This window comes from Vulpes lagopus, chromosome 9 (genome assembly GCF_018345385.1).
Source record: "Vulpes lagopus strain Blue_001 chromosome 9, ASM1834538v1, whole genome shotgun sequence".
NCBI lineage: Eukaryota > Metazoa > Chordata > Mammalia > Carnivora > Canidae > Vulpes > Vulpes lagopus.
This window is the reverse complement of record NC_054832.1, coordinates 37,241,201-37,257,967: the sequence shown is the minus strand read 5'-3', so window position 1 is coordinate 37,257,967 and position 16,767 is coordinate 37,241,201. Positions and strand designations below refer to the sequence as shown.

The window sequence follows — 16,767 nt, the reverse complement described above, 5'->3', positions numbered from 1 at the left end:
TCAACAGTGGAATTATGCTCCCCACCCACATATGCACATACATATATATAACATGAATTTTTATCTGAAGCAGTTTATTATCTCAAGAATGTGATTATATACATTTATGTATAAATCTACATGTTATACAATATATGTATATGTATATAGACTGCTGTTAGCTCACTTTAATTTATATATATATATATTTTTTAAATTAATTTTTATTGGTGTTCAATTTACCAACATACAGAAAAACACCCTCACTTTAGTTTATATATACAGACAATTCTCACCTTGCATGGTAATTAGGAACCATAAAAATGTGCCAGCTGAAATCATGGAAAGTGATCATAATGTTACAAATTGAAATTGTTTCACGCTTTTGGATATTTTTGTCAAAGCACTAAGAGCTCTCTTACTGTTGGTATGAATGTACATAGAGATAGAAATAGTAAAAAAGTAAGTTTTTTTTGTTGTTAAAAGAGTAGTTTTAATGGGAGTTTTTCTTTTTTTTTTTTAATGGTAGTTTTAAGAGTAGTTTAAATGATGCTTGTCTCCTCTTCCAGTAACTTATAGAGTGACTGCCTTTCCTATGCTTTGGCAAATTGTCATATTTCTAAGTTGGGATCAGATTCCTATATACTTTCAAATTGTGAAAACCTCTGAGGGTTCCTTTCATGGGAAGAATTTTGTTTGCATCACTTCTTGTGGGACATCTTCATTCGTTTTTTTTGTTTTTGTTTTTTTTTGTATTTTTTAAAATTTTATTGGAGTTTGATTTGCCAACATGTACTATAACACCCAGTGCTCATCCCATCAAGTGCCCCCCTCATTGCCCATCACCCAGTCATCTCATCCCCCTGTCCACCTCCCCTTCCGCTACCCCTGGTATAGGCACTGTGAAAACTGTTTGGAGGTTCCTAAAAGAGTTAAAAATAGACATCTTCATTTTTGTTATCACCATTTTGATTATCACAACTACTTTCTACATTGGCGTTGATAAGTCTGTCTTCACTACTTCCCCTAGCTGCATATTAAGAGTCTATCCAAAAGTACAGTGTTGATATTCCCACAGTCAGCTGTTTCTTCTGTAACTCCTTGTATGTTCTCAGTTTTTGTTTCTTTGCTGCACTTTCATCTTTGATTGCCAATTCTGTTTCAATTATCCACTTTTGTAAAATGTCACAGGGGTTTATCACTAGTAAGCAAGGAGTCAGCACAACTATATTTTTTGCCGTCTATGTAGGAGTTAAATAACACACATGAGATCCCAGTAGCCAGTAGCCAAATCTGACCAACTTTGAAAGAAGTAATGTAATTGGTCACTGATGATGATGCATATCTTCTATTTATGTTATGATTTGTGGATTGAAGAACTTGCAGTAAGGTTTGTACTTTATGCACTTACTATATTGTGGTAACTGAGATTTGAACTGATTTTTGGCAACTGGCTTTTTTTTTCTTTTTTTTATTTTTTATTTTTTTTTATTTTTATTTTTATTTTTTTTTTGGCTTTTTTTTTCAATTGGCATTTTTTTAACTAAAACAAGATAACTGAAATTGATGTATATCAGAACTGTGCAAAGTGAGAGCTGCTTCTATATATACATAAGTGCATGTAAATGAGTACATATGTATTAAATCTTAAGTTTTTAGTTCTCCACTCTTTTAAAGCTGTTTATTGAGGTGTAGTATACATATTGGAAAGTATAAAACCTAGGGATTTAGTTCTGTGAATTTTGCAAATTTAACTATATCTAGGTAACTAACTGTTCAAGAAATGGAACCTTAGCAGTGCTAAGTCCCCTGTGCTCTCCTCTTTACTCCTTTGACCCCAAGAAGGGTCTCTTTAACTTCTAACATCATGGGTTAAGTTTTTGCTTAGTTTATAATTCATGTAAGTGGAATCACACAGTATGTATCTTCTGTCTCTTACTTTAGCTTTAGTTTGTTTATAAGATTTATTTCATTTTTATATACTGTTATATTCATTGTGTGAATATACCATAACTTTACTGTTGATGAGTATTTAATATCTAGTTTTTGGTTACTATGTTAGTGATGCCACAAACATTCTACTACATGCCTTTTGGTAAAATGTGCACTCCTTTCTGTTGGGCATGTGTGAATAGAATCACTTAGGTAAAAGGATTACATTATGTTTACTTTTAGTAGATATTTCTAAAATGTTTTCCCAAGTGGTTGGACCACTTTACACTCTTATTAGTAGTTTGGAGAGTTTGTTTTGTTTTGTTTTGTTTTTAGTGTGGAGAGTTTTAATTGCTGGGGCTGGCAAACTATGATTTCTTCTTTCGTGCAGGACATGAGCTTATAATGGGTTTTGTGTTTTAAATAGTTAGAAAAAATAAAAGAATTATATTTTGTGACCTGTGAGAACCATATGAAATTCAATTTTCAGTTTCCACAGGTAGAGTTTTATTGGGACACAATCATGCTCATACAATTAGGTATTGTCTGTGGCCTTTTTTGTGCTACAGTGGCAGAGTTGAGTAGTTGTGACAGACTAGCTGGCAAAGGCTAAAATATTTTTTAAATAGTCTTTATGTAAAAGGTTTGCTGATCTTTGGCTTGCATGCTTACCAACACTTAGTATTAGCCTTTTTCATTTTAGCCATTTTAGTGGGTCTGTAATGTTGTCATGTGACTTTATTTGCATTTACTTGATGCTTAATGATGTTATCTAGTTTTCCATAGAATTATTGGCCATTTGGAAATATTATCTTTTGCTTATTTAATAAGGCTTTGTTGCCCATTTTCCTATTCTGTTGTTTATTATTGATTTTTAAAAGGTTTTATATTAATTTTTTTTTAACATGGTGAGTCCTTTGTATAGATTTCTATATCCATCTGTATCTAAGGCAAATACTTTCTGCCAGTTTCTAGCTTGCTTTTGCATCATCTTCATGGTGTCTTTATGAGCAGAAGCTATATTTTTAACAAAAGAGATGAAGAATTTCTTTGAAATATTTAAAACATATTTTAAAATATGTAAATTTTTATACAGCAAAGACATATATTTACATTCTAGGGATCCCTGGGTGGCGCAGCGGTTTGGTGCCTGCCTTTGGCCCAGGGCGCGATCCTGGAGACCCGGGATCGAATCCCACGTCGGGCTCCCGGGGCATGGCGCCTGCTTCTCCCTCTGCCTGTGTCTCTGCCTCTCTCTCTCTCTCTGTGACTATCATAAATAAATAAAAAAATTTACATTCTATAGTAGTATAACTTATACTGTTAAGGGTAACACATTTTATAGTTGTCTTATTGTTCAAAAGAAAAGTATAATTTGACCTTGAAATTTGGGAACCAACTCAGTTATTCAAAAATAATTTTTTATTACATTTTCATTATTTCATCTTAGATATTAAGGATGAAAATGAAACAGTACTGAATCCTGAGGAAGTGGCATCTTTGGAGGAATATATTCCTACTCGACATACAAGTATTACTCTTCTAAAATGTACCTGTACTATTGTCATGGCTGAATTCAACTTGTTGGATCATTTGTTACCTGTCATTATGGGAGAAAAGGTATCTTTTGCAGTTCACTACTTTTTTTTCCTCATATGTGCATATTTGCAAGTCCTATGATCTTGTAAGAGGAAGGTGATTGAGTAAAAGAATATGTGCTTATATAGTTATCTGTGGTGTGTTAAAGCAATGTAACTGTGATTGTTAATTCTTAGAAAGGTGTGTGTGTGTGTACATATATACATTATATATATAACTAACTTCAATCTAAGGCTGTATAAAGAAATTTTTTTTTAAAGATTTATTCATTTATCTATGATAGACATAGAGAGAGAGAGAGAGAGAGGCAGATACACAGGAGGAGGGAGAAGCAGGCTCCATGCCAGGAGCCAGACGCGGGACTCGATCCTGGGACTCCAGGATCACTCTCTGGGCTGAAGGCAGGCGCCAAACCACCAAGCCACCCAGGGATCCCCGAGTATAAAGAAATATTGATGAGAGCATGGACCTAGAAGTCAGTCTATATACAAACTATGACACATTGCTTTGTATCTCTAAACTTGTTTCTGAAAAACAAAACTATTTTTCAAATGAGCTGACAGATTCAGCTGGTAAAGAAGCAGTAAGCCTAGATGGATTCAAATAGTTTATTACATATAGACAGCAAAAGCAAATCATTAATGGTGTCAGCTTTCAGGGCAACTTTGAAACCAGAGGGCCAAAATGACATGTAGCATACATACACAGCATACTATTAAGTAAGGTGCCTTGTTGTCAAGGATTCAGTTCCACACTTCATCTAAATAGTTACATAGATTACAGCTGTACATTGAAAGGAGTAAGTGGAAACTCCATGTCTTACTTGAATGAGGGATGCTGATGAGAAAATGTCTCCTAGTAGTCAATAGAAGGTGAGAATTCTAGAAACTCTTTGCAAGATTCCCTCCCTATCTCTTCATGTTCTAAGAGAGTCACAGGATGTTCTCCCAAGGCTTAGGTCTGCTATGATTGCATCTTGCTTTTGTGGTCTATATGGATTTGTTTAAGATTGTCAGGGTGCTGGCACAGAGCTGTTCCCTTACAGTACTACCTACCTCTTAAAATCATTTTTAATACTAGATGAGAAAATGCTCATAAACCATTTTGCAAATATTAGAAACACAGTAATTACTAGCTTATTGTTAATGAGGATTTATTAGATGCTTAATACTTGATTTAAGCCATATATAATGTATTGCTTTCTAAGTTTACCATATACATAAGAAGGTATTATTTGTTATCTTTAGATTTTTTTGGTTATATTTCTTTTGATATCTACATACTGATGATTATAGAAGTAAAAACTATTCTCACTTTAAAAAGAGCTATGACAGGGAGTTGACTGTAATAGAATAGTTTAATTTTGTGTATTTGCTCTCTGTTACCCACTTAAAATTGTTATGTTGCTCAGTAAAGAGATAATCTGGGGAAAATTTCGGCAGAGAAAAAGTATGTCAGTATTAGACATTAACTTCGAAGCAAGTATGAGTAATGAGTTCAAGAAAGAGACAAAAAGGTGGATGGTTTTAGAAGAGACTTCAGTCTATATAAAGAAGTACCAAATTACATTCTGGAACTGAAAACTGTAACACAAGTTAGAAATAAAAGGATGGGGGCACCTGGGTGGCTCAGTGGTTTAGCGCCTGCCTTTGGCCCAGGGCGTGATCCTGGAATCCCGGGATCGAGTCCCACATCAGGCTCCCTGCATGGAGCCTGCTTCTCCCACTGCCTATGTCTCTGCCTCTCTCTCTCTGTCTCTGTCTCTCAAGAATAAATAAATATTAAAAAAAAAAAAAGAGGGTCCCTGGGTGGCACAGTGGTTTGGCACCTGCCTTTGGTCTGAGGCGCGATCCTGGAGACCTGGGATTGAGTCCCACGTCGGGCTCCCGGTGCATGGAGCCTGCTTCTCCTTCTGCCTGTGTCTCTGTCTCTCTCTCTCTCTGTGTGACTATCACAAATAAATTTTTAAAAAAATTAAAAAAAAAAAGAAATAAAAGGATGGAAAAAGATATGTCATTCAAATGCAAATCACAAGAAATACAGTGTTGGCTATTTTAATACCAGAAGATGTGAGTTTAAGGCAAGAAATGTTATTAGAAATAGCTGTTTTGTAATAATAAGTGTTAACCCCATGAATGGAACAACATAGATAATTCTTACAGATGGCATGTTGAATGAAAGCAGACAGTCATGAGTTTGTGTCTGTATGATTCCATAAAGTTAAAGAATAAGCAAAACTAGTCTTTGGTGATTGCAGTTAGAATATTGGCTACCTCTGGCAGTGATCTGATAAATTACCTTGAGAAGGGATTATATTGTAGAGTGCTTGAAATGCATGGTGGTTACAGATGTAAAATTTTGTTGAGCTCTCCACTTAGGATTTGTGTGCTTTACCATATGTGATACCTTTATATTCCAAAATAAAGTTGTTTAAAAAAGTAAGTAATTGCTTAATAAGTGGTAGTTTAAAAATTATCAATAAAAAGTTTAAAAAGCATACTCAAGCAAGTATGTTCAACTTAGTCAATTTTAGGCAATATTTCTCAATAATGGCACTGTTGGCTTTTTGGATTGGGAAGAGTATTATGTAGCATTTACTATCTTTAGCCAATCTCTGTGAAATGCTACTACTACTCCCCAGTTATTATGAGAATGAAGGACTAACAGTGAAATCGTCTTCCATGGATTTTCACATATGTCTATGGACATACTGTTTCTCATTGAGAATGATAGTATATATGGCATTTTAAGGTAATAAGTTAGTTCTAGGATTAGAGGGGGTTGCTTGATAATCAGGGTTCATAGTCTGGACATCTTGAAACCTACTTGAATTTATTTGGAACCTTAGAAAGGTTCTATAACACTGAATGCACCAAGCCCAACCTGAGATTCTTAGGATTTTATGAGCTTTTAATGTGTATGTTATTAATAGATATGATATGGATCAAAAGTTTTTCCTCCTTGCAAATTTTGCTGCTTGTGTGAGACTTTGGAGTAGTCTTCTTAGTCCCTTTGTCATCTAAATGTGAATAAAGGGCAGGAAGACAAATGGTGGCTGGCTCTGGGATAGCTAGGTCAATAATTGGAAATGATTGAGGTTAAAAAAATACCATTAAACGTACTGAGGAGGGTTGCCTGGGTGGTTCAGTCAGTTAAGTGTCTGCCTTTGGATTCAGTCATGATCCCAGCTTCCTGGGATTGAGCCTCATGGTGGGCTCCCTACTCAGTGGGGTGCCTGTTTCTCTTGCTCCCCCTGCTTGTACTCTTTCTCTCTGTCAAATAAATAAATAAAATAATATAAAAAAAGTACTGAGGAGTACACAGTGAACAATTCCAGTTGATTGAAAAATAAAAAGTTTAGCTAAATGGGCAGTAATAATTTTGAAATGTAGGACATACTTAAAATATATAGAAGGTATTTGGTTACGGTAAGAGAGTCCCTTAGAAAGTCATTTCTAGATTGATTTGATGACATTGCAAAATGTGCCAGTCTAAGGCTTGTATAGGGGGCATTGCATGTCAATCACTGTTTTCCTGAAATATAAAGGAAACTCTATTATTTTCTAGAACTCAAGTAACTTCCTGAATACTACAAACTTCCAGTCTCTGCGTCCTTTGCCATCCATTCAGATATTGGTGGATAAAATTAATCTGGAACATTCCGTGCCAATGTATGCTGAACAATTGGTACATGTGGTCAGCAGCCTTACTCAGCCTTCTGATAATCTGCTTCATTATTGCTATGCACACTGCTATCTTAAGGTAGGAAAAGTGAATTTTCTTGTTTATGAGTATCTGTTTGGTTTTGGGAGAATTAAATATCTTTTTTCTTGGACTTGTAACTTCATAGGATTAGTAGTACCCCCATAAGATGAGATTTAAATGATATGTAATATATATATTCATTATTGAACATAATTAGATAAAAGTATACCTATCTGAAAGTTATTCAGTTACTTGATGTTACTAGCTTAATGTTTTATGAGATAATGTTAATTAAGATTTTTGAAGATTTTTTTAAAGGATTTATTTATTTATTTTAGAGGTGGGTAGAAGGGGTGGAGAGGAAAGAATCTTCAAACTGACTCCCCACTGAGCATGGTGCCCAATGCAGGCTCAGTCTCATGACCCATGAGCTCAAAACCTGAGCTGAAATCAAAAGCTGGTTGCTCAGTTGACTGAACCACACAGGTGCCTTGGTTTTTGAAGATTTTGTGTGTTGTTGATAATAATTTTAAGTAGTTTGAAGGAGCACTTAATTTATAAGGGTGTTTTAAAAGACTTATGATTTCTTTGAGGGGAACATTTATTTGAGATAATGCCTCATAAAGAAGGTTTAACACATTTGTTTTTTGGTTACTTTCCTCTCACTGAATTCATGTTAATTTCTTGATACAAAGAGAGAACTTTTAATGTTTTAAATCAAGTTATATAAAGTTAATTATTGGAGGCTTTACTTAGCTCTTCCATTTTTTTTTGGTAAATAATATGTCTCACTTGGTTAAATATTGGACTCAGTTTCAGCTGAGGTCATGGTCTTGGGGTTGTGAGATCCAGCCCTGCATTGGGTTTCATGCATAGCACTTGGAGAAAGACTCTCTCTTCCTCTCTCTTTATCTCTGGCCCTCCCTGCCCCACTCCTTGCCCCCTCCACTTATGCATGCACATGTCTCACTCTCTCAAAAAACAGCAACAAAGCATCCCATTGTAGGTACATAAAGATAAACTCAGATGTTGAGTACTAAGTGTTTCTGCAAAGCAAACACAGATGTATAGTCTAAGTAGGAATAGTGTTTATCTAACCAGATTCTCTTTGGACTAAAGAAAACTACACAAACTTATATTCAAGAATAAGAATTAAAAATGCACTAAATTTCATGTAGAGGACTCCAAAAGAGGGCTCCTGATTTTATTGGTTCACACTTCATCGTTCCATGTTTTAAAGTTAATAAATACTTGCATATTTGTAGACTAAAAGGAAACCAATGTAAATATAACAGATTTAGATCACCTCTAGTTTAAGATGGTAAAATTTGTTTTCAAACCATGTAAAGTAGAACATGTTTTCCTTTTTTTTTTTTTTTTAAAGATTTTATTTATTTGCTCATGAGAGACAGAGAGAGAGAGAGAGAGAGAGAGCGAGAGGCAGAGACACAGGCAAAGGGAGAAGCAGGCTCCACGCAAGGAGCCTGACGCGGGACCCGATTCCAGGTCCCCAGGATCATGTCTTGGATCAAAAGCGCCGCTAAACTGCTTAGCCACCCAGGCTACCCAGAACATGTTTTCTTAGTAGAAGTCCAAGCAAAGCCCATTTTTAAGAGGATGGAGGAAATCTACTCCCTTGATGAAAGAGTGATACAGTCATAGGAATAAGAGAATACATTTCCACAGATTTTTAAGTTGATGAAATTAAAAATGTAATAGACTGCTCTTTTTTTGTAATACAGTTTGACTAATGAGAAGAATGGAATTATTTTTCTTGGGATAACATTTTACTTCATTGGAGTTCCTACTTAGTATTCCCTATCACCAAATGGATTATAAATGTTTATATGTAATGTTTATATGTAAAAGTTATTCTTAACTGTAGACAATACAAATCAGGCATTGGGTGAAATTTGACTTGTGGTTTGCTGACCCCTGCCCCAGAGAAATTTTTGCATATGGAGGTATACACAACTGGAGATCTCTAAATGCTCACATGGATAACTTTCTAAAATGTAATTTTTGGTAGGAATACCAAGATGCACAATGGTGTGTGTGTGTGTGTGTGTGTGTGTGTGTGTGTGTATGTATATGATGTGTATATATATATGTATATGTGATATTTATGTAAATAAAAAAATAAAAATAATGCTGAAGATTGTTCACACATTTGAAAGGGTCTGTGAAGGTATAAGAATGCGTACTATATATCCCAAATTCTTGAAAATAGGTGTAAGTGGTTTAAGGGTGGTGTGGGGTGCCTGTAGGACTAGTAGGAGTGTCATGTTTTTTTTTTTTTTAAGATTTTATTTATTTATTCATGAGAGACACAAGGAGATGCAGAGAGAGAGAGGCAGAGACACAGGCAGAGGGAGAAGCAGGCTCCATGCACCGGGAGCCCGATGTGGGATTCGATCCTGGGCTCATTCCCGGGCCTCCAGCATCACGCTCTGGGCTGAAGGTGGTGCTAAACCACTGAGCCACCCGGGCTGCCCAGGAGTGTCATGGTTTTAAAGTAGACATTAGGTATGCTTTAAGGTTTTTAAATTTTTAAAATAATGACTATTGATACGATTTATGTGACATAAATTCACCTTTTTAAAAGAATAGAAATTGGGATTTTTAGGGTTTTCAGAATTAATGCACATGTCACCACTATCAAATTTCAGAACATTTTCATGAATCCCTAAAAGAAATCGTCTGCCTATTAGCATTCATTCCCCATTGACTCCCCACCTCCTACCCCTTGTAACTACCAACCTATTTTCTGTTTCTATGTATTTCCTTATTCTGAGCACTTCATACAAATGAAATCATATAACATAAGATCTTTTGTGACTGGCTTCTTTCACTTTGCCTAATGTTTTTAAGGTTCATTCAAATTGTAGCACGTATCAGGATTTTATTCCTTTTTATGGCTGAATAATCTATTATATGAATAAACTGTATTTTGTTTATCCATTTATCTGTTGATGGGCATTTGTGTTTCAAAATGGGCATTTTTGGGGCACCTGGATGGCTCGGTTGAGCTTCTGACTCTTGGTTTGGGATCAGATGATAGTCTCAGGGTCGTAGGATCAAGCCCCACCCTGGTCTCTGTGCTCAGCAGGGAGTCTGCTTGGGTTTCTGTCTCTCCCTCTTCCTCTCCCCCCTGCTAGCATGCATGTGTGCTTGCTCTCGCTCTCTTAAATACATAAATCTTTTTTTAAAAATGGGCATTTTTGGCTGTTAATAATGTAGCTATGAACTTTCACGTATAGATTTTTGTGTGATCACAGGTTTTCATTTCCTTTGGGTGTATACCTAGGTGTGGAGTTGTCTGGTCAAATGGTAACTCTCTATATTTATTTATTTTTAAGATTTTTTTTTTTTAATTTAAAAAAATTTATTTATTTATTTATGATAGTCACACACAGAGACAGAGAGAGAGAGAGAGGCAGAGACACAGGCAGAGGGAGAAGCAGGCTCCATGCACCGGGAGCCCGATGTGGGATTCGATCCTGGGTCTCCAGGATCGCGCCCTGGGCCGAAGGCAGGCGCTAAACCACTGAGCCACCCAGGGATCCCCCTAACTCTATATTTAACATTTTTAGGATTTACCAAACTTTTCCCCCAAAGGGATTATTAAATTTGTTTCCTGTTCTACCACCATTGAATTTTTTATTTCTTCACATCTTCACTAATATTTGTTATTGTCTGTCTTTTTGATTTTAGTCATCTCAGTGGTTGTAAAGGGATATCTTGTTCTGATTTTGATACATATTTCCATAATGACTAATGATATTGAATCTTTTTTTCATGTGCTTATTTGCCATTTGTATGTATCTTTGGAGAAATATCTATTCAGATCTTTTGCCCATTTTTGAATTATGTGTCTTTCTATTGTTGAATTGTAAGCATTCCTGAGGTATTCTGAAGGATTTTATTTCTTTAAAAGTGTAGGTGACAGAATGACAATATTCATATTTTTAAAATTCTGGGCAACAATAAAAAATTATTTTCTCAATTGTTTGTGGAAAAAGTCCAGAGAAAATATTTGATTTCTCTCCATAAGAAAGGTACATATTATCAGTTTCACTCTCTAGTTTCTTTTTGTTTCTGTGGATACATGAATCGAAACTAGATTTATGGGATCCCTGGGTGGCGCAGCGGTTTGGCGCGTGCCTTTGGCCCAGGGCGCGATCCTGGAGACCCGGGATCGAATCCCACATCAGGCTCCCGGTGCATGGAGCCTGCTTCTCCCTCCGCCTGTGTCTCTGCCTCTCTCTCTCTCTCTCTGTGACTATCATAAATAAATAAAAAATTAAAAAAAAAAAAAAAAAGAAACTAGATTTAGAAAGTTAAAGAATGAGTAGGCAGTGAAAAAAAAAATGTAGCATTCTCCAGGCTTCTTTCAAGATACTTGCTGATTAAAGGTGAGAAATGGAGTTTTGCTGATGGTTAGAAGTGAGATGGTGGTGAGAAAATTTGCTTTTTCTTTAAGAATAAGTGGAGAATCAAACATGCTTTTTTGGAGAGGGGAAGAAGAAAATGGTGGGAGGAAGCAAGGCAGAGTGAAATTGTGAGCTAATAGATGAGCTAAGTGAAATGAAGCATCATATTGCTATTTTAGCAATATGAAATTTGAAGAAGTCCTTTATCCTTTTTGGACTTCATTTTTCCCGTATGAAATGAAATGATTTATTTTCTCTAAGCAGTTTTAGCTCTGAAGCTTCTAATTTTTAATACCCTAGATCTGATTCTTTTTGTCCTGAAGTCTTTTCTTTCCCAAAATCTTCATTATTCTGCAGAATTCTCATTATAATTATTCTTTCTTTAGTTTTTGCATATTCTGATGTATTACTGTCTATAGATTACTTTTTCAAAAATTGTTTTTACTTTATTTTTATAAAATAAACTTGGCATTTTTCAGTCCCGAAAAATAATTTTTCGGTGTACACTTTAGGGAGAGTAACTACACTCATAATTGTGGGACTGTCATTAATATCCAACTCCAGAATCTTCTCATCAACCCAAACTGAAATTGTTAAACAATAATTCCAAATCCTCTTTCCTCTGTTCCTGGATACATTCTTCACTCTGTCTCCGTGAATTTGACTACTTTAAGTACCTCAGATTTGTGGAATCACATAGTATATGTCCATTGAGCTGTTGTATCTCATTAAGATACTGTTTCTGAGATTTATCCATGTCATAGCATATTTTAAAGCTGGCTTATAGTTTGAGTCTGAATAATACTATATCATATGTATATACCACATTTTAAAAAGTTTTATTTATTCATGAGAGACACACAGAGAGAGGCAGAGACACAGACAGAAGGAGAAGCAAGCTCCCTGCAGGGAGCCCAATGCCGAGCTCCATCCCGGGACACCAGGATTATGTCCTGAGCTGAAGGAGTTGCTCAACAACTGAGCCACCCACGCATCCCAACATTTTATTAATCCATTCTTTCACTGATGAACACTTGAGTTGTTTCCACATTTCAGCTAATATGTATGGTATAAACGTGGTGTGTGAATACCTATTAACTTCACTGATTTATTTTCTATATATAGCTTGAAATGGAATGTTGAATAATGTAATTTTATGTTTATTTTTTCAGACACAGCATATACTTTTGCACAGAAGCTGTAGTATATTTTAATTTTTTTAAATTAAAAAAACTTTTTTTTTTCAGTTAGCTCCCATACAGTGTAATAATAGTTTCAGGTGTACACTATAGTGATTCAGTACCCAGTACTCATCACAGCGGGTACACTTCTTAATCATCACCTATTCCCCCATCCATCTCTCCTCTGATAACCATCAGTGTGTTCTTTATAGTTCAGAGTCTTTTTCTTGGTTTGCCTCTCTTTTTCCCTTTACTCATTTATTTCTTCCACATAGGAATGAAATCATATGGTATTTGTCTTTCTCTGACCAACTTGTTTTGCTTAGCAAATACCCTCTAGGTCGATCCATGTTGTTGCAGATGGCAAGAGTTCATTTTTAATGGCTGGGTAATATTACTGTGTGTGTGTGTGTGTGTGTGTGTGTATGTGTGTGTGTGTGTGTATACACAACCACATCTTTATCCATTCATCAGTGGATTGGATGTTCCATAATTTGGCATTGTAGGAAATGCTGCTGTATAAACATCAGGGTGCATATATCCCTTTGAATTAGCATTTTTGTACTTTTGGGGTAAATATCTAGTAGTGCAATTGCTGGATTTTAGGGTAGTTGTATTTTTAACTTTTTGAGGAACCTCTATACTGTTTTCCACAGTGGCTACACCAGGTTCCATTTGCACCAACAGTGCACAAGGGCTCCACTTTTTCTGCATCCTTGCCAGCACCTGTTGTTTCTTGTGTTCTTGATTTTAGCCATTCTGATAGGTGTGAGGTGATACCTCATTGTAGTTTTGATTTGTATTTCCCTGATGAGGAGCGATGTTGAGCATCTTTTCATGTGTCGGTCATCTGTATGTTTTATTTTTGGAAAAATATGTATTCATGTCGTCTTCCCATTTTTAAATTGGGTTTTTAATTTTTTGGGTGTAGAGTTATGCCAGTTTTTTATATATTTTATATATAGATTCTGTTTCTGAATATATGTAATATCCTTGGTGAAAGCAACCTCAACTCATACTGTATTGGTTTTCCTTTTTCTAGATAAAGTATTTGTAATCTTGGTCAAGGGCTGTTGATAAATTAGTAGGTTATATAAGTATTTTAAATCTATGTATCTCATTACTGTAATTTAAAGGAGAGTTGGAATTGGTTATTTTGAAATAATTATTTTTGATGTGGTAGATAGACACACTATCATTATAATTTATATTTGTCTGAGTGTTCCCATAGAAGCATCTCTGGACAGCGTGTAAATTTAGTAAGTTTAAAAAACATAGAATAAAGTTTCCCCAGAGTTCTTTGCAGTTCTGCAAACATCCAGCAGGGATCTCCTCTACACCCAGTTTCCATCTGAGTGCACTGAATAATAGTGTCTGTGATTATACTGTTGGGGCACTTCATAGAGTATTAGAAAGTGGCTTGAGAGAATTTTTAGTTGAACACAGATAATCTAATAGGATAAAATATTATCCTTATTCATACTCTAGAAATATTTGGAGGTTGGGCATTGTTTTAAAAATGTTTTATATTAAGTGATATTAATTGTAAGTGTTGGAATCCTTTCAATGGACCTTTTAGAGGAAATAGGAAATTCTGAAATTGCACAGTGTCTGGAAATCCTTGGTATACAGTGTTGCTCAGAAAAAGTCTTCAAAGAGAATGTATGTGAATAACTTAATTTTTAAGATTGATCATTTAAGTACTAGAATCATTTTTTTCCATCTCAATTCTATAATTTCTTACCACCAGGTTGAAACAGTACTTATTGGATAGTAGGTGTATCATTTTCATTTTTCATTTTCTTTGATAGTAATTCGGTAGGTAGGCCCTTTGAAATGCAGTTTTCTTTAAAAATATGTAATTCTAACTAATATCTCATTTCCAAAATAATTATTTTGTTCACTTGGAACTGACTTTAGAGCAAATTCTTTGACATTGTCAGTTTGATAGGGACATAATACGTTTTTGATACCATTTGGAACGGTTTAATACTTTTTAAAGAAATGAGTCATTAGTTTATAAGTTCATTAAATGAAAGTATTTGTTTTGGAAATTAGTTACTGAAAAATCTTTTTTTTTTTTTTTTTTTTTAATTAACTTTTATTGGTGTTTAATTTACCAACATACAGAAAAACACCCAGTGCTCATCCCGTCAAGTGTCCACCTCAGTGCCCGTCACCCATTCCCCTCCAACACCCGCCCTCCTCCCCTTCCACCACCCCTAGTTCGTTTCCCCGAGTTAGGAGTCTTTATGTTCTGTCTCCCTTCCTGATATTTCCCAACATTTCTTTTCCCTTCCTTTATATTCCCTTTCACTATTATTCATATTCCCCAAATGAACTGAAAAATCTTAAACATCTTTCACTGTAGAACTTATCAGTTAATATAAATCGTAGAGATAGGAAGTCAGTGCTTTATGAACCAAAGGAATAAAAAATAATAAAAGTAAGTATTAGGCTTAATCTACTTCTGTATGTTGTTGGAAAACAGTAACTCTATTTTGCATCCCTGTGTTTTACTGTTTCCTGTTTGAGATGTTTATCTTTTGCCTTATTGGAAATTATTGGAGCAGAAATAATAAGTTTAGTGTTTTATATAAAGTTTGATGTTATATTGATTCTTCCTATTAAAGCAAATATACTCTTCTGGAATTTCAGGGAATGCTTATAAAATTTCTTTAGTGTGATCTGCTCGTTTTAAGTACAAACATATGAAGAGTAATTTATGTCATGTACCACGTTTCTGGGGATGAAAAACCTCAGCCCTACAATTTTCCCAGAAGAAAGGGAAAGATGTAATATTTTAGGACACGTTTGGATATTCTTTTTGTGTGTGCATAGTGTAAGTTGAAGGCAAAACACATTTTTATGATTGTTTTTGTTGTAATTAATGCTCTTTTAGCCATAACATTATATTAATGGTAATTTATTAAAGTTAATTTTTACAATGTGCACAATTCAGGCGGTTTATATTAATAGCAAGTGTGTGCATATTAGCAGACAATAAAACACATAATGTGAAACTTAAAGTTAGTAAGAAGCAATGATTTTTCAGGGATGTGAAAGAATTACTATATATTTAAATCTTTTAATTTGGGCTTAATGTTAAGTTGAATAAAAGAAAACAATGTTTGGGAAGTGGAAAAAGACATTGGAACATATTTAGTGTGCAGCTGTTGTAGAGCAAATTGAAACTGACGTATTTCATCCTGTGCTTATTAAAACTTTGTGAACATTTGGATCTTTTCTTTTTGTTTCAGATATTTGGTTTCCAGGCAGGATTAACATCTTTGGATTGTAGGGGATTTTACTGCTTACCTGTACCGATTATTCCCTCTTTCAGCACTGCTCTTTATGGTAAACTTCTGAAACTACCCACATGCTGGTAAGGATTATGTTAAAATGTGGTTTATGGTAATTTTCATTTATCATGAAGGAAAAATCTCAATTGTGTCTGTCTTATGCACGTGTGTCACTTTTATACAGAACCTTAGAAGAATATCTGAAGATGTACTGACTTTTACTGAGACACTAACCTTTCTTTAATGCTTGATGTATACTAGGTCCTAGTATCTTTTGTGGTAGTGTTAAGTGTTGTTGGGTATTAACTATTAATCCATGTTGGAACTACAGTAAATTGGTGCTGCTTCATACTATACTAGGAACTGCAAAGGCAAATATCTTATTTTTTTCCTTTTTGAGAGACAGGATGCAAAGATTTTAAAAAGTTGCAAATTAATATCAAGGCCTAAGTATTTATCACCCAAATAACAATTTCATGTGTATTCCTAGCCACTAAGAAAAGCATACCCATGACATAGATTTAGAGTATTTGATAATATCTGTAGTTGCTGCATTTTGGAAGAAACTGATTTTAGCCTCCTTATTTTCATTTGGCTTTGGGTTACATTATTTAGAGATCCTATTTCCTTAGATTG

The 16,767-nt window shown here is 34.9% G+C and overlaps 1 protein-coding gene across 15 annotated transcripts in view; it reads left to right on the top strand.

The window, feature by feature from the left end:
* VPS13B (vacuolar protein sorting 13 homolog B) overlaps window positions 1-16,767 on the top strand; it is a 739,627-nt gene that overhangs the window by 83,726 nt on the left and 639,134 nt on the right. For all 15 annotated transcript variants that reach the window (XR_005989852.1, XR_005989854.1, XR_005989853.1 and 12 more), the window contains 3 exons: window positions 3,362-3,531; window positions 7,078-7,272; window positions 16,090-16,214. Coding sequence is in view for 12 of the 15 variants with exons in the window: in XM_041768645.1 (XP_041624579.1) it covers window positions 3,362-3,531; window positions 7,078-7,272; window positions 16,090-16,214 (490 nt within the window). In the remaining 3 variants the exon portion in view is untranslated. The remainder of the gene's footprint in view (window positions 1-3,361; window positions 3,532-7,077; window positions 7,273-16,089; window positions 16,215-16,767) is intronic.